This window comes from Pantherophis guttatus, chromosome 1 (assembly GCF_059756535.1).
Source record: "Pantherophis guttatus breed Tessera chromosome 1, ASM5975653v1, whole genome shotgun sequence".
In the NCBI taxonomy this organism is placed as follows: Eukaryota; Metazoa; Chordata; class Lepidosauria; order Squamata; family Colubridae; genus Pantherophis; species Pantherophis guttatus.
The window spans coordinates 187,815,444-187,840,168 of record NC_142063.1 but is presented as its reverse complement, the minus strand read 5'-3'; the positions used below and the strand labels follow the sequence as shown (position 1 = coordinate 187,840,168).

The following is a 24,725-nucleotide window of genomic DNA, read 5'->3' as shown; positions in this document are numbered from 1 at the left end:
TTTTAAAAATCCATGTAATGGTAGGAATATCATGTCTGAAGCATCTCTACCAATAAATTGTTTTAATAACTGATGTTCACTTGGTTCCTTTCTTTGTTCTTTCTTTAACATTAGAAACCAACTCAGTACAAGCAGTCCTTGCTTAGTGACATTAATTGGGACTGGAATTTCCATCACTAAGCAATGTGGTCATAAAGTGCAACATTACATGATCAGGCTGCTTAGCAGTGGCATCCTGGGTGTCCCCAATTACTGTTATTAAGCAAGGATTTAATATATTTGAAACTTCTGACTTCCTACCAACTTCTCCCTTGACTTTGCCAGCAGGAAAGGTCACAAATTATGATTACACAACTGTGGGATGCTGTGCCAGATCACAATCATGTGACTAAGGTGGTTCTGCGATATCTGGTACTTCAAGGACCAGTTGCAACTCCTATTCACCAGCGTTGTAAATTTGAATGGTCACTGAATGAGTGTTGTTAAATGGGAATCACCTGTAACATCTTTGTTCAAATGTTCTAAAACACACTCGTTTCAATGGAACTATCATGAAACAAACAACATTTAGTCAGGAATATTTAAGGACAATTAATGTTTATTTTCACTGAGATGCTCCTGGAGTTAAGTCAACATTGGTATCTGGAATGACATTAGGTCCTTTGCCATTCAAAAGAGAGTCCCATTGGTTAAAATCTTTAGAGAGACCTAGATAAGATAAATTCAAATCAGATGGCACATATAAATATATGAAAATATTAAACTGTATTCAAAGAAAATATGAATATTTCTAAGTCACAATATATTAAAATTAAGCTTGCTTTGATGCTCTAAAACTGACATGCTGGAAACAAAAAAGTCATAGTGATAAATATGGATGGCTGACTTCATCTAAACAGCACATTTTAAGTCTCTTAATTTATAAAATCTGGAAAGACCCCTTTTTAAACTGAGTTGCAAGGTCAATGTACCACTTTTCAATAAAACTTCCAGAGGAGGTAGAAACTTACAAACAATTTAGAAAATACAAAAACATTAGGAGACTCGGCACTAAAAAGTTTAACCACTGGCAATGTTCACATCTTCAGGGAAAAAAATCCACTGGTAAGATTCTGCTATTGACAAGATAATTTGTAATAAAGGGGTTACTTGGAGGAAAGCCTCTAAATATATTTCAGTACATAACCAGTTTGATATAAATCATACAGGTATCAGGGTCCCATTCAGGTATCAAGGTCATATGTCTCAGTGGCTTAGATAGAATTTACTCTCTAGTCTAATTGTGAATAACTGATATGTAATCTAAGCCTTTTTATATATTAAAAATGCTCATGCTAAACAAGTGTAAGTACAAGCAGTCCTTATATGACTGGTTCTTTAGTTCAGCTTTAAAAGAAACACTATTTTTATTCTGTGTATCGTATTTCTCCGAAAATAAGACCCTGACATATTTCTTTGAACCCCAAAATAAGTGCTTGGCCTTATTTTTGGGGAGGTCTTATTATTTTGGGGCATGAAGAGGAAATGGCAGGGACCGGCTGCGCATGCGTTTAAATATTTTTGGGGAGGGCTTATTTTCAGGGGGGCTTATTTTAGCACATGTGCTCAAAAGCCCAATTGGCCTTATTATCAGGATGTCTTATTTTTGGGGAAACGGTAGTATTTAAAAGACTCAGATGCTTGGGAGATGAATCTGAATGGTATAGACCAGTGATGGCAAACCTATGACACATGTGTCAAAGGTGACACACCACAACATTTGGATGACACACCAGCATTCACTGACACCCAACAGCAACTATTCTCAAAAGCACATCCCATTATGTGATTTTTGTAGGTTGTATAGACCATGTGAGAACTGGGGTGTGCGCAGCCTCCATACTCAAAGTGGTTTGTGAGAGTTATGCTCTTGCACGGCCTCTGGGGTCTCTGAAAATCACATGAGAACAGGTTGTGTTTTCACAGTGTTTTCAGAGGCCATAGAAGACCATTCTCTGAAGCCGCTTAAACGCCTTGTGTGAGCAAAGTTGCCTCAGGTAGGCTGCAAGGGTCTGTCAACAGAAAGAAAACAGAGCCTAAAGGTAAGTGGAATACAGCAGGTCTTGGTGATCACGCACACGACTGGACTCCATTCTTTAAAATGAACAAATATGTAAATAATTGTTTCTCTTTTTTGGGGGGGGTGTTTGTATATATGAGACATGTCCGCAGAGTCAAATTAGGCATTTTCTGCCCAAAAGATTTGGCATCGCTGTTATAAACAGCCCACTTTCCCTTAAGCTCTCAGAGCAGAGATACAGGTGCTGTATGACTTCGATTCCCCATACTCCTCCTTTTGAAGTATGGTATTTTCAGTTACACTGACCACCAGGAGGTAGTCAGATGTAACCAGTTGGAAGTCATGCTAAACCCCATACTTGAGAGTATGACAATTTAGCATCTGCAGTTCTCTGCTCTGAGAACTTAAAGAAAGGTGGACTGTATACCATTCTGACAGTCTCTAAACCACTGAGTATCAGAATCTGCATAGCTTCTAAAGATAGTGCACCGTATATACTAGTCATCTGAAGTGCAAAAGTCTATGAGCTCAATTTCCAGGAGAGGGTTCCAAACCCATAGAAAAACATCTGGCTACCTGTGTCTCAGGAGTTCCAATAAGGAGGAAACTAATCATCTGACGCCTTCAGTTGGTCAATGTAATTGGATGATACATCACACTTTTGGGATCCTTTTGAGTCAGTTTTTGATTCCTGATGACTGGGCAAGCCCCTGCAGTTTTCTTGCCAAGATTTCAGAAATGGTTTGCCATTGCCCGCTTCCCAGGGCTGAGAGAAGGTGACTGGCTCAAGGTCACCCAGCTGGCTTTGTGCTTAAAAAGTAGGACTCACAGTCTCCTGGTTTTTAACCTTAACCACTACACCAAACTGTCTTTCTATCTGACTGAGTGTCTCTTTCTCTCTGTGAACTTGTAACATGTTCTATTTTATATGCATGTATGCATTATATTTTCAGGTAGCTTTAGTGATCAAACACTAAAGTTGCATCAAATATTGTGATGCATAGGTGGAAAGATATTGTCTGAAACGTATCATCTTATCAACGTGTAGTGAATGCAGGGTGTTAAAAAAGTTAAATACAAAAGCAAAGCAGCAACTTACCCAAATGTTTCTGTAAGAACGCCAGTGAAGCTTTGTTGATAATATCAATAGCTATTTGTGGATCTATATCTCCTATCAGATTAAAAATCTTCCCAAGTTTCTTTCCGGTAAGGAATGTAAAGTCAGGAAAACTCTGATGTACTGATCCTCTGAAAACAGCAAAAATGCATAAGAGTAAGCCTAACCAGTAACCAAACAAGTCTGCCTACAAGAGGGAATCTTTGCAAACACTGCTGAAATACATGGAACCTAATTAAATATTTTTGATTCTGAAAGTTTTTGTTTTCTTCTTTATGTGTTACCTCCACATGTTCGTCCCAAGGGTTTTGGTAGTGGTAATGTTCTGGTCTTTTTTTTTTTTTTCCAGCAGTAATAATAAGTTAGAATTGTTTATTATCATTATACTAAAAATAGATTCAAAAACTTTTTCTTTGGAGATCAAAGGAATGCAACTACAATTGAAAGATGGGGTAAAACTCAGTTCCTGTTGAACAGTATTCATGTTTGGTTATTTAAATGAGATCATACAGATTATTTTAATCATGTATATAGCAAGGTTACAATAGTTAAAAGCTATCCTACACAATATCTGTATTCTGCTAAATTACTTGCTGATCACTATCAGTAATATTGTAAATAAATCCAGAGAGACAGGGAGAGAAATGTCCACTTTTAAAACAGTGCAGAAAAAATATTTGATCTCATTCAGAAAGGATGCCTTTGTAGGCCCATGGATGTGATTTTATTCCAATGGAAGTGTTAAAGGAAAATACTAATTGGTGGTTATTAGTCCTGACTTCTTACTCACATCACTGACTGAACAGCAAACATCCCAGAGGTCTGGGGTTTAGTTATAATAATCCTCATTTTTAGAAAAGGGAATAAAGAAACCTCTGCCATAGTAAGTTGTTATTAATCTGGTTTGAATAAAGTGGAATTGCAGAAAAGCAAGCAGGTTTTAGGAAAACATGCTCTATGGGTGATCAAGCATTAGAGGTACATTACGTTGCTGAAATGTCTTCATGTAGACCTATTAAGTTTGCATTTGATTCAGCCCCAACGAGTAATCTTTCAAGAAAGCCATCAGCAATCTTAACCTATTGTGTATTGTATATTAACTGCTGTTTTTAATTTGGAATAGAACACAGAATGTTACAACATGGGCACAGCCTTTAGTTATGACATAGTGGCTTGCAGGCCCTAGTTATATAAGTTTTTATTTATTTATTAAATGTATATACTGCCCATCTCACAATCAAGTGACTGGCTGCTTAGGCAACAGAGTTGTCAGCCCTTCAAAGTAGGCAAAGAAACAGAACTAGCAAGGATTCCAGGAAGTCACCTTATTTATTTTTTTTATTTTTTATTTTTTTTTATTTAATTTTTTTTAATTTGTATGCCATCCATCTCTCCTACAAGGTGACTCTCACACTTTGTTGTAGGGTAAGAAACCAGAATCTTGAAAATCTGTCTGAGTTTCTTCATTTTACACTTCCCTTTTCTCAAAATGAAAAAAAAGAAATCTTTTCTGAAAGTTGCCCCTTAATGGTTCAATAATTCCTTTCCCCTTTCCAAGACCAGCTCTACATACTTTTCCAACAGCCGAAATCACCCAGATATGAAAAGTGTGTAATTAATGGTGCAATTAAATGTGACCAAATAAAGGATATGTTGCCTTGTATTTAACAGAGGATCCAGAGGAGATTAACCTATACAGAATAATAGAGTTGGAAGGGTTCTTGAAGGTCTTCTAGCCCAACCTCCTGCTCAAGCGGGAGACGTAGGTCTTATAGGTACAGAAGACCCTATATACCATTACATACCATTATATCTACCTACACCATATTCCTGATCAATAAGAACACAGAAAGAATATTTAGACCTTGAAAGAGGAGTACTATAACAATATTCTCAGGATGGACAATAATGGAAAATTAATCCCAGCAAAAGAATCCCAGGCAGTCTGAGAAAGACCAATGAATTATCTTCACTGTTCAATCTTGCATGATGGGTTATGTAATCCAGGCTCCCTGTGGGATAACTAAAATTCAGAGGGACGAATAACAACATGGGATGTCATCTCTGGGATTTTGTCATTTTAGTCTTATGAGATTTTTACCATTTAAGATTTAAAAATAATAATTTGGAACTCCACTTGCAGGTGATATGGGTGCTTATCTCAGTTGCATCCAATTAGTTTTAAACTATATAAATTTAACTCTATAATCCCATGCCTCTTAACGAGAAAGAGACTAAGGCTACCGATATTTGACACTCACATAATAGTTATCATTTTTCTTTCTCTGCCTTTATAGTTAAGTTTCTTCATCTCTAGGATATTTGAAGCCCACTGGTATTTTTCTGAATTAATAAAGAGCAATGGCTGGTGCACTTTGGGATATACTTCATCAGATAGCGGAAGCATCCACGCATCAAGAGCAACACCACATCTGTTCAGAAAAAAAAGTTCTATAACATGTCAGTACCAGTTTGCACATCCTAAAGTCCACATAGATGCTATAGATCACAAATCTACATCCATAAGAGATATTTTATGTTAATTTTATTAAGTTCCATTAGGAGAAACTTTCTGTAAGACATGTTCAACATTAAGAGGCGGTGGGCTCTCCTAAAATAAGTTGTTTAATAAAGATTGAAAAGCAAAAGGAATTTGTCATGGAATATTTGAGGGCTATCCTGAATTACAGACCTTTCCATGAATACTGGGCTGTGGATTTCAAGATGAATCCATTGAAAGAGTATTATATAAGGCTGACATCATTTACTAGAAATGCTTGGAACTGGCCGATATAATGCTGTGTAATCATTTTCTTTACTGTGATTTTATGTTTATGTTTATTGTTCTATGAAGCAAGCTACCTTGAATCTATAGAATAAGTAGCATACACGTCTATTTACCAATCAATCAATCAATTCTAGATCTGCAGTTCTACTATTGTGCATTTATATCAGGGGTAAAATGCAGCCGGTTTCCCTATCGGCTTGGAAGCGCGCATGCTGTCATCACGTCTTGGTTTTGACCTTCTGCACATGTGTAGAAGGCTTTGCGCATGCATAGAGGGTTCAAAACTGGGACTCCCGCCGCCAGCGCTACCGGCTCCCCGAACCTCACGCCGCCAGTGGATAGACTCAGTTACAGTGGTGATTACTATACCACTGAAGAACCAGGTTAGGGACAAGTCATAATGGAGAAAATAAATCTATGTCGTTGGTAAAAACTGACAATGACAGGATGGCATACAATCAATCAAGCAATCAATGTAATTCAATTGACAGAAGTCTTCTCTTGATGTTATGCATAAGCCCTGACTTCCTTGACTTTTACAACTACAAATGTTACTGCAAAGAAAAAAGAGCAACTAGGTCAATATGGTTTTTTTTTACTAGTTCTTACTTGAATCGTGCATCTTTGCTAAGTGTTTCTATGACTGTGGCAGCACCAAAAGAATGCCCCATTGCTGCTATCTTCTGTAAGTCAATAGAATTCTGAAAAGAAAATTACATTGAATGATATTTATTGTTTTATTTATTTATTGGCTCGATTTATATGCCGCCCTTCTCCGGAGAGTCAGGGTGGCTTACAATGCATTAAGCAATAGTCTTCATACTTTTGTATATACCTGCTTAGTAGGGCTTTGCCCCCCCCCCCAGCGGTGTTCTTTTTTATACAAAGTCAACTTATTGCCCCCACAAACCGGGTCCTCATTTTATCTATCTCGAAAGGATGGAAGGCTGAGTCAACCTTGAGCCTGGTGAGATCTGAACTTACAGTAATTGCAGGCAGCTGGTGCTATTTAGTCTTCTGTGCCACTAAGACTCTTTTGTTATATTCCCTTTTGTTTTCAATCTGATTATTCTATTTTAATTCATTCTATACTGAGGATCCTGATTCCTCTAAATCAAGAATTGACTTAGTGCCCTCCAACTGTTTTAGACATCAGTCACTACATATTTTGCCAAAATTAAACTGCTGCAGATGATTAGCATGTCCCAATTTCTTAACTATGTTCAGCAAATTCTTTAACACTAAGCCTACAATGTGACATATTTCTGGATAACGTACACAGTAATAAAAAGATCACAAACTTTTGTTTTAAATAGTGATTAGAACTAACTGGAAATGGTGAATAATCTGAACAGCCTTATTAAAGAGCTTCATATGATAGGGTAAAACACATATAGATTAATACCAGGGATATAGTAGGTCTGCTGCAAAGAATTAGATGAGCAGCTGTAAGATCCTGGACTTAGATCTATGTTCAGGTCTGTCTATGTTCAGGTGATTCTACTTCAGGGCTACACTTGAACACAGAATTCATTGGGTGTCTCAGGAGACTCTTGGATAAATTAATATGTTTTAACATGTAAAAAAGCAGATGGCCTAGGAAGTTTTGTGCCATGTGAGAAGCAGGCTAGTCAATGAACTGTTGAAGCAAATGCTTTTCATCTAATCAGTCTCTCTTAAGGAAACTCTTGAATGATACACTTTGCTTAGCACTGCACTTTTTTTTAGAAGGAATCATGGATTTATATTGCTTTCCCACAAATTAACAAGTCTAAGCATTATTCAGTTACCTCAAAAGAAAGACATGTTAAAAGGGCAATTATTATATTAATAGTCATCAATTTGATTTTCTGGTACCACCTGAACCTTTAGAGAATCACGAAATCAGATTCATCCAATATCACAATAGTATAAAAACAAAGGTTAACTGTTTTACAACAGCACTTTAGCAAACGAAGTGCCAGTCTGAAATACATAATACAACATACCAAATTATGAATTTCCAATTAGCAAGGGAATCTTCTACCTCATTTACCTTTAAAAGTCTCCAGTTGAAATTTAAAGGCAAAATGTTCTCAGTGGGAACTCCAGAATTAATTTTAACCAAAATTTTAAGAGCTCTAATGCATTCATCTGCCCTTTGCTGTACCTACATGAAGAGACAAAAGCCACTTTCAGTGTATGATTTAGCAATCTGAAAAAAATGCCTGTGTATCTATGGCTTCTATCTATGTTATAAAATGTGTGATTACGATTTTTCTAAGCTAGAGGTTTACCTTTAAAGGGGGCATTAATTAGGCCATAGCTTATTTCAGGTCTCATTTTAGAATGAAAAATTCCTTGGTCACCGTATGCTGTATGCTGAGAGAATGTGGAAAATGTGACCATGTTCCTTCCCTTAGATCTTTCAATGCTTTTTTAATACCATCAACCTCCGGGGTGCATAAAATGTTGGGTTACATGGTTCTGCTCCTATACTGTTGGTCAATTCCAGAAGCAGATGCTGGGGGATATTTACTTCAATCCTTTACTGTTATGCCACACCATTCCTCAAGATTCATGCCATAGTAATTATTGAGTTCTGAGTCATCATCCACTGGATTTTAAATGTGATAAAATCAGATGGCACTATCATATCTACTTCAGCTATAGAGTGTATGACTAGGCATATTGATTTAAAATATAGGGGCTCCTGAGACTGAATCAATGATGCTTCTGTAATGCACTAGGATTTAGAAGATTTGCATGAATACCTGTTGCCGCCTCAGCGGCTGTTCATTTTCATCTGGTTTTAATTCCCTATAGTACATCCACTCTTCGTCCAATGCTGGGGATTTGCTTTTGTTTCCTTTGGTGGGGTTTTTTTTATAGTAATATGTAGCTGAAGAGGACTGGTCTCTAATGGAAAAAAAACACTCTATCTGTGCTTTGAGACAGCAACACTTTCCCCCCTCAAAGCTCATACAATGACTTATAAATGTTTAAAATAAATGTTGTAGAACTTATTCCTAATTTAGCACCAGCATATAACTTTAAAGAAAACTTGGTATGTAAAAGGTAAAGATTACTAAGATTAATGTGTACAGATGGCAAAAGAGTGAGTTTACATCTAAAAAATCCTCCCTTTTTACAACCCTGTAATTCCTTAATTCGGAGTAGAGTTGAGGCAACTGGATGGAGCTAACTGTTTACTGGCCGGATGTCCTTCCTGAAACCATTCTGAATTCACTGCAGATATTTTTTCTTTGCACTCTAGAGAGAAACATCTGCTGCTACTTAGGATTCAACTCTCAACCTTCCAAGTGGGAGGCAAGCATCTTCCTAATTATGCCACCATCCCACTCAAGTTTACATCTAAAACATTACCATTTTAATTAATAGACTGATTTAGTAATTGATAAAAGGAATTGAGAATTTCTGAATGTTTGAAAGACTATGTTTTGATAGTGTTAAGAGTGAATTTGGGGGGGGGGATTTATAATCAATTCTTTATTTTAGGGTTATAATTTGGTCCTGTAAATAAACGTAATGATTCTAATTTTGGAGAGCATTCAATTCTTTGCCTAGTGATGATATTTATCTCCACAGGAAAATCAACTGTGATCATAAATATTATAATTTGCCCATCATCCATAAGCATTGTAAAAGCCTGTCTGTCTAGTGGTTAAGGCACCCAGATGGATGACTTTGGGCAACTCAGTCTTTCTCAGTCCAAACTACCTCAGAGTTGTTGTTGAGGAGAAAATAGGGGAAGAAGGAGTATTAGGTATGCTTGCTACCTTGAGTTATTTATAAAAATAATAAGGCAAAATATAAACAAATAAACAAACAAATAAAAATTAGTTAAGCGGCTCAGCATCAGCCCATAGGCAATTGAACCACTAGAGTTATTATTCCATAGTGGACCTCAGTGATTGGTTGAGTGAAATTCTTGGTATTCTCAGTTTATAATAAGTACAAAGTCCTTTATTAGATTCTACGTACATATTTCTACCTCAGTCAATTAAAAATTGAGATATAAGCATACCTATGCTCCACAGAAGCAACAATAAACCCCCGAGATGCCATTTCAATGCAAATTGCAGAATACAGCGTCCTAGTGAAATAAATACAATTTTGCAAATTAAGTCAGTCTTTTAAATCATTTGCATGCTACATCTCCTTTCTTACTATTGACATAGGGCATTATACATAAACAGTTTCAATTCCTAGATTTTAAAAAAGATTAAACATGTTCTCATCCACATATTTATATGGTAAAATGTATAAAGATGAAAAAATGAAAGAGAATGGATCTGGGAAATATACACATCCTATATTGAAAAGCATTCTGCTAGTCTTCCGCTTCCCCTTCTGCAATGTGGGAAATATTTCTTAGTCTTGCCCATAGTCACAAAACCCCAAAGAGGTCAAGCCAGCTTTAAGGCTGTTTGTTTCCCCTCCCCATATTCTAGTCACATCCGTAAACAATTAGGGGCATGGAAAATGTACTGCTGCAAAACATTTTAGCTTCCCCATCCCCCACCCCTTAATCATCTTCATGCCATAGGTCGCTCCTCGGTTTTACTCATTCCGGGCAAAGTTGATATTAGGAAAAAGAAAGAGAGGAGGAGCCCCTTTTGGACAACTGCTAATTGGAAAAAGAGCACAGCTTGGGACAGAGAAAAATGTGCAGCTATGAGAAGCTAGAGAAGCAGCTGGGTCAGCAGGTAACTAGAAATGTACAGGGGAGAAAAAATGAACAAAGACAATAAAGTGGAGAGTGTGTTGGATGGTAAAAGATTGAGGAGGAGATGGATGACAGGAAAAAAAATGCTCAGAGCCATCTTGTAGGGCAGATGTGTGTGTGTGTGTGTGTGTGTGTGTGTGTGTGTGTGTGTGTATATATATATATATATATATATATATATATATATATATATATATATATATATATTTGTTTTCTGAGGTTTTCACGGGTGTTTGTATGTAGGTCTTTGGAGAAAACGCGGGAGAAAACCCGAATAACCAAAGACCTACATATATATGAGAGAGAGGCGGGGGGGAGGGAGAATGCAATATGGGAATTGTACAGATAGGCAGGCCTGAGAGAATTCCATTTTAACAATCAGAAAAACAAAGAATAAAGCTCATATATGGCCAAAAACTAGAAGCTCTAGTTTCATCTGGGTTCCTACAGGTATGTCTGACCACAGCTAATATAGTCAGTATGGCCAAAGGCTGCTCTTGGCATGGAATTGTGTTACTTTTGATTATAACCTTCTTCATCATCATAATTATCATCTTCCAAACTATAAATATTAATATTGCAGTTATGAAATGGTTAAATAATATGTAAGAAAAGGCTCATGGAACTTATTTCAGGCAATTTTTTTATTTATTATGAAAGTCATATGCTGCCTGTTTTGCCATATTTCTGACTGATGACATATGTAGGGTGAAGTTGTGCCAGTAAAAAATGAGGATTTTATGTATTTATTTTATTTTATTTTATTTTATTTTATTTGTCAAGCATATATAACAGGTAAAAGTATAAACATAATTTGAATGCATGAAAAGAGTAAGAGTAAAAAGGAACATTAGGACAGGGACAGTAGGCACGCTGGTGCATTTATGCATGCCCCTTACAGACCTCTTAGGAATGGGGTGAGGTCAACAGTAGACAGTTTAAGGTTAAAGTTTGGGGGGGGGTTGGGGAAGAAACCACAGAGTCATGTAGTGCATTCCAGGCATTAACCACTCTGTTACTGAAGTCATATTTTCTGCAATCAAGTTTGAAGCGGTTTGCCTTGAGTTTGTATCTATTATTTGCTTGTGTATTGTTGAGTTGAAGCTGAAGTAGCCATTGACAGGTAGGACATTGTGGCAGATAATTTTATGTACTATGCTTAGGTCAGACCGAAGTCGGCTTGGTTCTAAGTTGTCTAAGTCCAAAATTTGAAGTCTGGTGGCATAAGGTATTTTATTGCAGGTACAGGAATGGAGGACTCTTCTCGTGAAATATCTCTGGACTCTCTCAATTGTATTTAAGTCTGATATGCAGTGCAGGTTCCAGACAGATGAGCTGTATTCGAGAATTGGTCAAGCAAATGTTTTGTATGCTCTAGTTAGTAGTACAATATTACCAGAGAAGAAGCTACACAAGATTAGGTTAACAACTCTTAATGCCTTTTGGGCAATGTTGTTACAGTGGGCTCTGGCACTTAGATCTTTAGAAATGCGTATTCCAAGGTCCTTGACAAAGTGAGGGTCATCTACAAGATCATGTTCATCTAATTTGTATTTTATGTTTTGATTTTTTTTGCCAATGTTCAAAACAGAGCATTTGTTGGTTGAGATTTGAAGTTGCCACTTGTTAGACCAATCTGACACATAGTCAATGTCTTTTTGAAGGGTAGTTGCATTGTTGATGGTGTTGAATAGTTTAACATCATTGGCGAACACAGTTGCTTTTAATATGATCGCAAAGGTCATTTATGTAAAGTATGAAGAGTGTTGGACCTTGAGGAACACCACTGTCAACAGGAAGGCAGCTATCCATTTATGTAGGAACCCAGAAATGCCACAGGATTTTAGTTTTAGAAGTAATTTGTCGTGTAATGTCTTGAATGAATGCAAGCATACACGGTAAATCAGACTTGCTTTTTCAGAGATATCAGATATGTAAATAGGCAGTATTACCTAAATGCTCCAAGTCCATGGGAAAAAATAATTAGGGGATATTTTTCTCCAGTCTTGAATTCAGCATTCCACTTTGCAGGAGATGTAACTGAGCCTAGACAGAAAGCAAATTTTGTTACTTTTTCTGGGTTTTTTTTTTTTAACGATTTCACTAGACTGAAATTGAACTCATTTTGAAAACTGCACTGCATCCTTAAGCTAGCTTTTAAAGAATTCAAGATACACTTAATGCAAAAGGTTAAATTTTTTTATCCCAAATGACACTGTCCCATATAAATATATTTTATAAAGGTCTTTTCAGAAAAATGGTAGTACAAATTGTGCTGTGTGCTAACTAATCATGTGATGGCCATTTTAGCATTCACAATGTTTGGAATCATTGAAATTGAACACAATAAAGCAATCTAAGCTCAACTTCCTCTGTGGGACATAATTGAAGCTGAATAAAAAATATTGCCACTTTGGACCCAAAGAGTTCATAAATAAGCTTTAGCAATTTTTCTAGATCCTTATGGGCCATAAAAAAGTATAGTAACATACCAGTACGTTTTGCCTTAAACTACTGTACCTTGGAATAGTTTGTGGGATTTGTTTCTATCTTTCACTATATGTTTTTCTATCCAAATCAACTTTGGATGGGACTGGGATAAAAGTGATTTTATATAGCTTTCATAGTGTGTTATAACATTCTTTTACAAATAGAGGTAGTCCTCGACTTATGAGCCCAAAATGTCTGTTGCTAAGCGAGACAGTAGTTAAGTGAATTTTGCCCCATTTTACAACCTTTCTTACCACAGTTGTTAAGTGAAACACTGTAATTGTTAAGTGGCCCCATTTTACAACCTTTCTTACCATGGTTGTTAAGTGAATTTGGCTTTCCCACTGACTTTGATGATAGAAGGTTGTAAAAGGTGATCACTTGACCCCAGAACACTGCAACTGTCATAAATATGAGCCAGTGGACAAGTGTCTGAATTTTGATTATGTGACCATGGAGATGCTGCAACGGTCGTAAGTGTGAAAAATGACCATGCCACTTTTTTCAGTGCCCTTGTAACAGTCTCTAAATGAACTGTTGTAAATCAAGGATTATCTGTAATAAGTAACAAGCAGCTAAAGTCTCAATGTATAAGAATCTATTTCTCTAATAGCATTAATCAGAATAATGCTAGTATCTACATAATAACTTTCCTAACAATCAGATTTAGAAAATGCATACACTTGAGAGCGAGAGACTGAAAACATATCTGCATAAGAATATGCTCATAATGGACTGGTGCTATAATTCATAACCCCTCTGAAACTTACCAAAATAATCTGCTAGAATTAATTCCCCTACTATCCAATACATGTTAAGAAAACGAGACAGTCCAGAATAATATTCTTTATTGGGAATCCATTTTGTCTTTTCATAATTCATATGATTTTGGGAAGGATAATACAGACGCAAAAAAGTCCCCTATTATAAAATAATAGAAGTAATTAGTGAAAGCTGTTTCTAAATGTTATTTTTTTTAAAAAAGCATGAATTAATAAGAAGTGTTGTACCCTTAATTCAACTTACTTTAAACACTGACATGTGACAAAAATTTGCTTAAAAGTAGTGCTTCAAATTGAACTATGTTGGCCATAACCAAAATAGAATTTGGATGGTATCATTATCTGCATCTGCTGATTTATGGCATTAGCCTAGCCAAATGGTGAAACTTTGCACTTCATTGCAGTCTGGAATTGTATATCTACCCTATACACAGAAAATTTGTTTATCTCAAACAACTTGAAATCCATTTTTATATCCCATTATTATAGTATCCCCATTATAAAAAGTATCCCTTTTTATATCCCATTATTATAATCACCTTAAAATTGGCTTGGATAGATTTTTGTATTTATTTTGTAATGAGTGAAAAAAGCAAATGAACACCTTCTTCCTTATTTCTATGGCAGCAAAATGAATGAGATATATGAATGAATCCAAAACATAGATTTGTTATGGAGGTTTTCCATAAAAGCTTTTTAAACGAAAGCCAGGTTGTTTTTACAATTATAAAAAGAAAAGGGAACAACAATAAGCCACCTAGAGGCGTCTCAGCAAGATGGGAGACATGGAAATTTAATAAATAAATAAAGCTAAGTATTTGTGTAACAAGTTAGACTTCTGAATGGGACCATAGTGGGCTTGGATCATGACTGGTTCAAATTATATAATGCATAACTGACAGGGGAGGAATGGAGAAACTGATTGCACAGGTACCTTGGTGATACCTGTTTGTTTGGAAATGACATTCTGCCAGTTACCTGACTGCAGTAACTAATAAAACTTCTACCCTAAAAACAATAATGTTATATGGATAATAGGCTAAACTATTTTATATTTTGGATTGGTTTTCTTTTCATGCAAGCTCTTTGGCTTGTTTACATTCTTATTAATGTAAAATTGGGTTTATTAATAATGGCAGTTTTAAGTACCTCAATACCATTACCAGACATGAGGTCTGTACATCCCACAGAATAAGGGCCTTTCCCTTCAGGAATTTCCATGCCTATTTGCTTTAACTTTTGCAGACAAATCTGAAAAACAAAGAAATGGATAAAAGTATGGGAATTATACTAAATTGAACAATGCAACAACAAAGTTAAATATTAAAACGGGTTTGTCCAGATGAGAAATGCACTGAAAATTCAACAGAGGAAAATGAGACAAATTAATTTAGATTAATTATTAATTATGCCAACTACTCTATACATTTCTTATCTCTTCCTCTAGTATATATTATTACTGATGCAGAAAATCTTTGTAAAGAACTATTATAATATGCATATATTTATTACTTCCTTCCCTTCCTTTGTTACTGTAGAGATTAGCTGGGGAGAGATGATGGTAGCAATATTTAATAGTATCCATTTATGAATTACCTGCTACTGAAAGAAACAGAACTCTAAAAGGGACTGTCCTGTACAAGTAACATTTTAGATTATGTTTTTCATAAATGTTTTTCATAAAACACACACACACACACATACTACGATGGGTAGAATAGCCACAATAAAGATGAACACACTGCCGAAGATACTTTTTTTATTCCAAACAATACCAATAAAACTAGAGAAAAAAATACTTTGAGGAATGAATAAAATAATGTTGAAATTCATTTGGCAAGGAAAAAAAACTGAGAATAAAACTGAAACTACTGCAAGAGTCAAAGGGGAAAGGAGGTTTTGGTCTGCCTGACTGGGAATTGTATTACCAAGCAGCTGCAATCACATGGGTGAAAGAGTGGAATGAAGAGTGAAATGAAGAGAAAAGTTTTCAATCAGTGTGTGCTACCTGTTCTAACATATGCCGGTGAAACATCAGCACTAACCTCACAATCAATACAAAAGCTATGAGTGGCACAAAGAGCCATGGAAAGATACATGTTCAGCAATAGAAGACAAGATAGAAAGACCTGCACATGGATTAGAGGACAAACAAAAATATAGGATATCATCAAGTGAGTAAAAGAATTGAAATGGAAATGGGCTGGTCACATAGCAAGAAGAACTGATGGCAGGTGGACCAAGGCAGTCATAAAAATGGATCCCACTCGATAAAAAGCATCCATAAAAGAGACCTAAAACAAGATGGACTGATGACATCAGCAAGTATTGTGGGCCCAACTGGCAAAGGGAAGCTCAAGACCATATTGGTTGGAAATATGCGGAAGAGGCCTTCATCCTGCAGTGGAGGGACAATGGCTAAAATGAAAAGGGGAGAAAAGATAGAAAAAGCAAATTTTTGCTACCTAAAAAAAGGAAAGAAGAAAAAAAGCAATAATAATAGAAGAATTGTTCCTGATAGCACAAATGGTGATATTTATTTATAATAAAATTCTGATGACTAGCAGCAAAATTGATAGCTTAAAATCCTTGATAGATTGTTTAAATTTAAACTTTCAGATGGATTCCCTGACAAGAAATGACTAAACATTAACCACAATGGATAGAAGATCTCATAATCCATTATGGGAGGAAGGGGCAGCGTAATCACATGAGGGTGGTTTTCTTAACCTCCCCCCCCACACAATTCAAAATGGCAATGGGCAAGTTCTTCCACCAGACAGGAAAATAATTTTAATGGAGAAATGCCAATCATGACAGATGGCATTCCAGGAGGGTTATTTAATCAGTCACTGACATAGTTGATGTATTGTCTCATTTCTCACAGTGATTCTATCAGTACTGAATTGCTACCCAGATTACTTAGCCATACTAGGTACACAAGAGTGGTTCTTACTTTCAGATATACAAGGATTCCACCAATAATGCTAAAAACTATTCAAGGAAGTTTCATATTACACCCTTCCAAGTCTTTCATGGTAACAGCTGCCCTGCTGACATCTTAGAGAAGCAAAATGTCCTTAAGAAATTTTCTCAAAATGAAAGTGGACAGACCAGTCACATTGCTAGGCAACAGCCAAGACCAAATCATTCTCAGTCTTATCCAAAGCCAATCTCCAGCATCCAAGAGTGTCCTGATCAAGTTAGAGCTGAGATGCATTTCTCCTGATGAGGATGAGCATGCCAGCTACTTAAATCATATGGAAATGCCCCATTGCAAGACAACTTGTCAAATAAAAGCTTAATTGCGGTCTCTGTGTACTACTTTCCTAGATGGAAATCAGAGTGACTTGCTATGTTCAGAACCCTCAGAACATCGGTTCCATCCCAGCAATCTCTGGGCGCTCCTGCTTCTTGGTTTTGGAGTCAAATCACACACAAATGACTTAGTTCTATTCCCAAAATCATTTCATGCAAATGCCAAATGGTTTGACTCTGTCATTGACCGAAGCTAACAACCAAACTTACAATGATGGCCCCTCAAGAATATATTCACCTTCCTATGAAAATTGCACTTGACTGAAGCAGCTCTAATTCATTGGCCTCTTTAGTATATGAAGGGGAACCATTTCTCTTACATTTAGGCTCCAGGAACCTGCTGACATTTGTCTCTTGGAATAATGCCAGGTGGTGTGCCAGATGCAAAGACTACAGCTTTATGAGCTTCATTATCAAATATGAAATTCTTTTATCTCAAGAATGTTGGGAGGCCAATGATCACCACCTAAATGATTGTAACTCCTTTTTTTTCTTTATGTCATGCATTTCTAAACCAACCATGGTATGACCACTAACATTGGAAATGAACTCATCAATTGTTTCAGAAAAAATAGAGAAGACCTCTTTAATAGGAAAAGGCAATACAAGAGGCTGATGCAACAAAAGAAGAAGCACCTACTCAAAGGCGGCAGCAGCTACTCATAGGCATGGCACAGATCAATACAACTATGTTTTGACATCACATTATTCCCATCATTCTAACAGCCTCAACTTTCATGTTTTAATACTAGCTACTGAATGGGAAGACAATTTCTAGACTTTACATACCGTATAAGACGGTATTTTCCAGCGTATAAGACGACTGGGCGTATAAGACGACCCCCGACTTTTCCTGTTAAAATATAGGGTTTGGGCTATACTCGCCGTATAAGACTACCCCTCTTCCAATGCACACCAAATAAAAATTAAAAAACATCAACTGGCTCACCCACAATGTAAAAGCAGCTGTGCTAGACCCAAAATGGCCCCTGCAACAAGCAGGAACCTCACACAGCCACAAAAACCCCAAAAACCCAACTTTCACACTTTACACACACAAAATTCCACATACAGCTTTGTGAGATTTTGTGTGTTTGTGTAGTTAGAGTGAAACACAGAAACACACTAAATCTCAGAAAGCTGCACAAATATTATTTTATTTTTATTTTTATATGAAAGTTAAATTTAAAACTTCCTAAACTTTAAATGGCTAGGTCTAATAAAGAACAACTAAAAAAAATCCCAATTAACTATTTTTTTAAAGTTCCCAAAGGGGTAAAAAACTTACCCAATAGAACAGGGGTCTCCAACCTTGGCAACTTTAAGACTTGTAGACTTTAACTCCCAGAATTCCTCAGCCAGCTTTGCTTTGCTGGCTGAGGAATTCTGGGAGTTGAAGTCCACAACTCTGCCTGCTTGATTGCAGGCAGGGAGTTGCTTGCTGATGGAATGGATTCAGGCAAGCGAAGCAAGGCAAGCGTTGCGACTAGCAGCTAAGGTAAGCAAGCTGGAGGGGGAAAACTTTTTTTCTTTTAAATGGCTCTGGCGATCCCAGCTGAGTTGCCTGATTAGCAGGCAACTCAGCTGGGATGGTCAGAGCTTGGCTCGTCAGAGCCATTTAAGGCTCGTCAGAGCCTTTTGGGCTGGTCTGCCTGGTTACAGGAGAACGACACCCGGTGTATAAGACGACCCCCGACTTTTAAGAAGATTTTCATGTGTTAAAAAGTCATCTTATACGCCGGAAAATACGGTAGAACAGATGATACACCCTTGATAAACACAGATCCCAAAGGAACTGACTGTTCAGACCCTCAGTACCTTCCCCTCTTCCCCAGCACAGATGCTGATTTCACAGACCTAATAAACAGTTGATGTTCTCACAGCTAAGGACTGCCCCATCAGTATCTAGGACAGGCATCTAACCATAAGGTTTCAGGGTAGGCTAGATCTGAAGAATATGCAATACTAGCCAAGGAACAAGCTGGATTCATAAATGGCTGTTCTATTTTCACTCTTATCGTACTCTTGTCATGCTCTTATTCTGCAATACTTGACAGAGAAATATGCTTCAAAACCTCATGAAAATCTATAGGCTCCCTTCATTGATTTCACAGCAATCTTTAATTTCCTGGTCTAATCGTTGGCAGAAGGGTCTATTTATTCATATATAAACTATATGACACTTCTACTTTAAAGATCAGATGCAGTCCTTAGAGTCCCATTATTCTAACGAAATCTTGATCCAGTAAGTTTGCATTCTGGCACCATCACTGTTAAAACTATTACAACAATTCTATAGTCACCAGGAGGAATAACCTCTCACATCATCTTGCAAAGTTGCCAGACAAGCATATAACAAGTCTATATGCAATCTTATATTTTTTTGGAACCCCAAAATAAGCTCTTGGTCTTATTTTCAGGGAAGTTTTATTATTTTGGGGCGCATGGAGCAAGATGGGGCTCCTCTTGCCATCTTACCTGATTTCCAGCTGTGTCACGGTTCTCGCCATTGTGTGCAGGGAAACAAGTTGTACCATAAAAAAATACTTCCCGTGAATTCAATCAATTAATTCCAACTTCTCAAACACCCACCTCTTCACTAGGTCTTATTTTGGGGGGAGGGCTTATTTTAGGGCATGCGCTCAAAAGCCCAATTGGGCTTATTATCTGGGGAGATCTTATTTTTGGGGAAACAGGGTATTCAGCAAACTTTAGATGAATAATCTGCCACAGCCCTCCAAATCACTTTCATACCAAAGGGGTACTGTACAGTTTGCTATACTTCTGAGTATATTCAGCCCAGGTCTTGTCACAATTATTCTTTGATGTACATACAAGTTTTTTCCCCCCTTGGAAAGGGTTCAGACTAAATTTCTCAGGACCTTATTCCAAATACCCTGTTGTATTTCAAATGTGATCTTCTATCATGAGGTTAGCATTAGCAAGACTCACTGTAAATCCTGGATATATATTTTCACATACTGGAACTAAACTGCTGTTTTCCCCATAATAAATGTCTGTGGAAATTCTCTGTCATCCAGATCATGGTTATCCCAAACAACCATGGGACAACCATGACCTGGATGACTGAGAATCTCTACAGACTTTTAGCTACACAGTTTGGGATGAACACCCTTTGAATGGTGTAGGAGTAGAAATGGATTTCCAGGGAAAAAAATTGCAGACTATAGGAACCAGGAGCACTACTGTAACCCTGACGACACAGATAAACCTCCAAGTGCTTCAACTACTCTCTAAAACAGAGGTCACCAACTGGTGGTCCGTGGACCACTGGTGGTTCGCAAGAAAATTTTGGTGGTCTGCAGCACACCCGAGCTGCTCTGGGATGACCAATGGCTAGTCCTATGATTAGAGCTCTGGAATATGGGACCGGCCAGGCAGATCATGGTGGGGCTGGAATTCTCTGCCAGTAGTAACTTGCAACTTTGCAGGAGGTGCAATGTGCAAGGAGTAGCACAGCCCTCACCGGTCGGAATGAGGTAATGGTGCAAAGGGGGGGGGTAGCGCAGGTGGGCCAAAGCAACAGGTGTCAGCAATCCGCAGCTCTTTCTTCCCCCTGCTGTGGCTTCCTGTCAACTGAACCCACCATTGGCTGTCCCCACCCCTCACCCTTCCAGTCACTCCTCGCCTGGCTTGAGAAGGGAAGGGCGGGGGATGGAGATTCACTCCATGTTTCAGACCGGGAACAAAGCTTCATCTGTTGCTGGGTCTTACGGCTGTTTCTTCCAGCCCTTGTTGGTGCTCCATGCAGTTTGGTCTCTCGGGGAGACACACAACTTCCTCTCAGCCCGGAGACACTGGCCTGGTCTGGCTGTTTCTCTCTGCCGCTGTTGTTGGCGACTCCATGGCCTGCCCAATGCTCTTGCAATGCAGTTAAATTTAGCGTGCTTCACAATGGGGGAGAGAGATCAGGTCGTGCGTCCAGCACCAACAAAGGCTGAAGAAGTGCCTGCGAAATCCAGAGAACGCCAGAGAATCAGAATGAGAGAGAAAGAAAAATGAAACAGACAGACAGACGGGGGGGGGGGCGGGGATGGAGAGAGATGAGACAGAGAGATGTGAGAAAGACAAAGAGAGAGGGGGGAGAGAAAGAGGGGGAGAGAGATGAGAAAGAGAAAGAGAGAGGGGGAGAGAGGGCAGAGGGGGGAGAGAGGTGGGAGATGAGAGAGAGGAGAGGGGGGAGAGAAGGAGAGAGGGCGAGAGAGATGAGAGTGAAAGGGGAGAGAGAGAAAGAGAGAGGCGAGAGAGATGGGAGAGGAAGAGAAAGAGGAGGGGGAGAGAAAGGGGGAGAGGGATGAGAGAGAGAAGGGGAGGGAGATGAGAGAGAGGGAGATGAGAGAGAAAGAAAGAGGGTGAGAGAGGGGTGAGGGAGATGAGAGAGAAAGAAAGAGGGTGAGAGAGGGGTGAGAGAGATGAGAGACAGAAAGGGAGAGAGAGATGAGAGACAGAAAGAGATAGGGAAAGAGAGAGAAAGAGAGGGGGGGAGAGAGAGATAGGGAAGAGAGAGAGGGGGGGTGAGAGAGAAAGATAGGAGAGGGGGGAGAGAGAGAGAAAGGGGGGGAGAGTGCCTGAAGGACCCCATCCTGTCACTGGGAGTCCAAGCGCTTCAGCAAGCGGCGTGCTGGGTTCATATTAGTGGTCCGCAGGATTTAAAATTATGAATTTAGTGGTCCCTGACGTCTGTAAGGAATATAAATCTTTCCAAATCCTGCCAGAGCTGAATAAGCTTCCATGATGAGAAGCTAAAAGTTTTCAAAGAAAAAACAAGGAAGTTCAGTTGCCTCTTGAAAAAGTACCTTTGGGTTGCCTTATTATACTGTGTATTTTATGCCAACACTTGCTATCAGCTATTAATCCCAACCTAAATTATGTATCATGGCCACTCTGATCAGTTCTATTAAAGTCACTCTTCAAATAATTCTAAGTATGGCCAAATTCTGTAATATGATCTGCAAGATGTGAAGCAGCCTGACAGAGCTGTTACATTAACTAATTGATCAATATTCATAAAATACCAGTGTTTTATGTGCTTGTCATTGACTGCAATAAATATTCTATTCTCTTAATTTAAAAGGCAACCCTAAGAACTTAAAAAGACTAATAATACAGATATTGGAACTTCCCAAGTAAAGCCCAGAAATACTTAGGATTTGGGAATGTCCATACTTACCTTGGCCAGAAAGGTATTTATTGTGAAATTGTCCTGTCATTTTACCGGTAGATCTCTTTTGGTATATCCTTAACAAACGACAGAATTCTTTGGAGAATTGGAGAATGCTCTTTTTGTACACATTGTTAACATGCTTCCCTTACCATCTCGAATCTTACAGCAATGTGTTTTAAATTTTTATTTTTAATTGGTTAGCACACTTCAACTAGATAGGCCCTGAAACTGGGCAAAAACAACTCACAACGTTGCATGAAACTAAACAGAAGAGGCTCAAGGATAGAAATAATGACGCTCCTCCAATATATTTTGGAAGCAAACCGCCATAGAGAAAACGGCTTGAACTGCGGAGAAGGAGAAAAGCGCGAGAATATAAATCAAATGAAGCATCCCGCTAGACAACAGGAGAAAGCTTAATTCCCCAAGTGGGCACGAACCTCCCCTTGCCCTGCGGAGACAGGCGCGGACGCCGCTTAGATTGGACGCCCTTCCCGAATCCGTGCCGCCTCTTCCCTCGGAGCCTCCGCGTCGGACTTGCGCACTGCCTGCGGCGCCGAAGGGATGCTGACGGGGCTGGCGACACGGGAGCACGAGCTCTTTTCAGAACGACGACCTGGTCTCGACATCAGTGGGCGGCCTCTGCAGTCCTGTCCCCCCAGTAAGAAAAAGGGACCGGCCTTGGTTTTCCTCCGGCTTTCCTTGTCCCGTCCCCCCCACCCCCCACCCCCGTGTTGCTGCTGCAGCGCCCTCTCGTAGCACGCCGGGAAAGCGGGGAGGCTGACCGCCGCTGGACGAAGGCGGCTTCTCCAGGCTGGACATAACATCAGACGCGCTGTCCGGTCATCCGCAGTTGAGGAAATCGCCTGTTCTTCCTGGAGACGGGTTGGACCACTCTCCGGAACCCAGATTTCACAGCAAAGAGGGCCACCGAGCAATTAGGGCGCATCTGTTGTCATTGCACAAATTCCTTAATTTCAGGACTCTGCGTGGGAATCTTCTCCCTATTGCATTGACTTCCCTTTCTCCCAAGCCACATTTAAACATTGCACCGGTTTAAAACAATGCGAAAAGAAAAACATGGTGGCATCTCCCAGTTATAGAAGTGGGTCTTAAAAATGTTTAAAATAAGTGAACAACATACCAAAATGATTCTAACTTGGACAAGTGTAATTAACACAGAGAAAATGAGACAAAGTTAAACTTAGATTTAATCATTAATTATGCCAGCTACTTTATACATTTTTTATTTCTTCCTCTAGTATATATTATTATTGCAGAAGTTTCATTATCCAAGTAATCCTAGCATTGTTGATGTTATTAATCAGGTAATAAAATGTCTGCAAAAACAACAACAAAGCAATGAAGTTCAGAGAGCACCAGCTCAACTGAGCTACAAATATTCTTTTCTATTGGCAATTCAAAATGCTGTTTTTTTACCTTTAAAAGCCCTAGATGGTTTGACCCTGGAGTAACTTCAGGAACAACTTTTCTAATCAGCTTTGGCTTCTTGATTAAACTTGTACACTGGCCATCACACCAGAGATGACTTTTGAGTTATAAAATACTGCCACATCTATTTACTGATTGTTACTTTGTAGTAATTATTGGGGATGGTGTTATTATAATCTATTTTATTATATTTTATTGCGAAGCAAGTGACTGAAGAGGTGATCGCGCGCGAAGCGCGTGCACAAAGAGAACTGATAGTAAAGCTGGTTAGAACCCACCACTGGCCCTATCCCACTGCAAAAATATGAAATGTACTTCGATTACTAACAAATTGAGAAATTCTTTAGCTGAGGTACATATATTAAACATAGAACCGATGCTCAGAAATGTTATTTTTTTAAAGTTGATGTGTGATAATCAAGAGTGCAGTCCTAGTTTAATGTCAGTCTTTGTTTATTAATAATTCTGTTAATAAACTGAAGCCAAAATTATATAAAAAGAGTTTTTCTTATACTAATAAGGACTATAAAGAATGTCATTGAATAAACATTAAAAGGACAGTAATATGAACAAATATTGTTTATTCACAATTACTTAGTGCTATTTTCCCAAACTATAATAATCACAGTCATGTTTAAAAGTATGAATAACTGGTATGAGTATACAGAGATATATTTAAGATTAAGAGGAACTTGAAATGCGAGGTGAGAAAAACATGAATTTCAGAGTACATTTCAGTATAGTTAGAATGGAGTAAAGCCTGCTGGTTTAAACAGAAAACTAATCATGTTTAAATAACATAACC

General features: G+C 38.2%; 1 protein-coding gene across 1 annotated transcript; it reads right to left on the bottom strand.

The window, feature by feature from the left end:
- Positions 1-578: 578 nt before the first annotated feature.
- On the bottom strand, positions 579-23,034 carry PLA2G7 (phospholipase A2 group VII). The gene is made up of 11 exons (XM_034426808.3): positions 22,909-23,034; positions 15,115-15,216; positions 13,954-14,104; positions 12,646-12,739; positions 9,992-10,060; positions 8,718-8,862; positions 8,000-8,113; positions 6,574-6,665; positions 5,438-5,608; positions 3,159-3,307; positions 579-708 (listed from the first exon to the last, which is right to left on the bottom strand). Exons 2-11 carry the CDS (start codon positions 15,184-15,186, stop codon positions 605-607), a joined length of 1,161 nt encoding a protein of 386 aa, XP_034282699.2. The 5' UTR covers positions 15,187-15,216; positions 22,909-23,034; the 3' UTR covers positions 579-604.
- Positions 23,035-24,725: the final 1,691 nt, after the last annotated feature.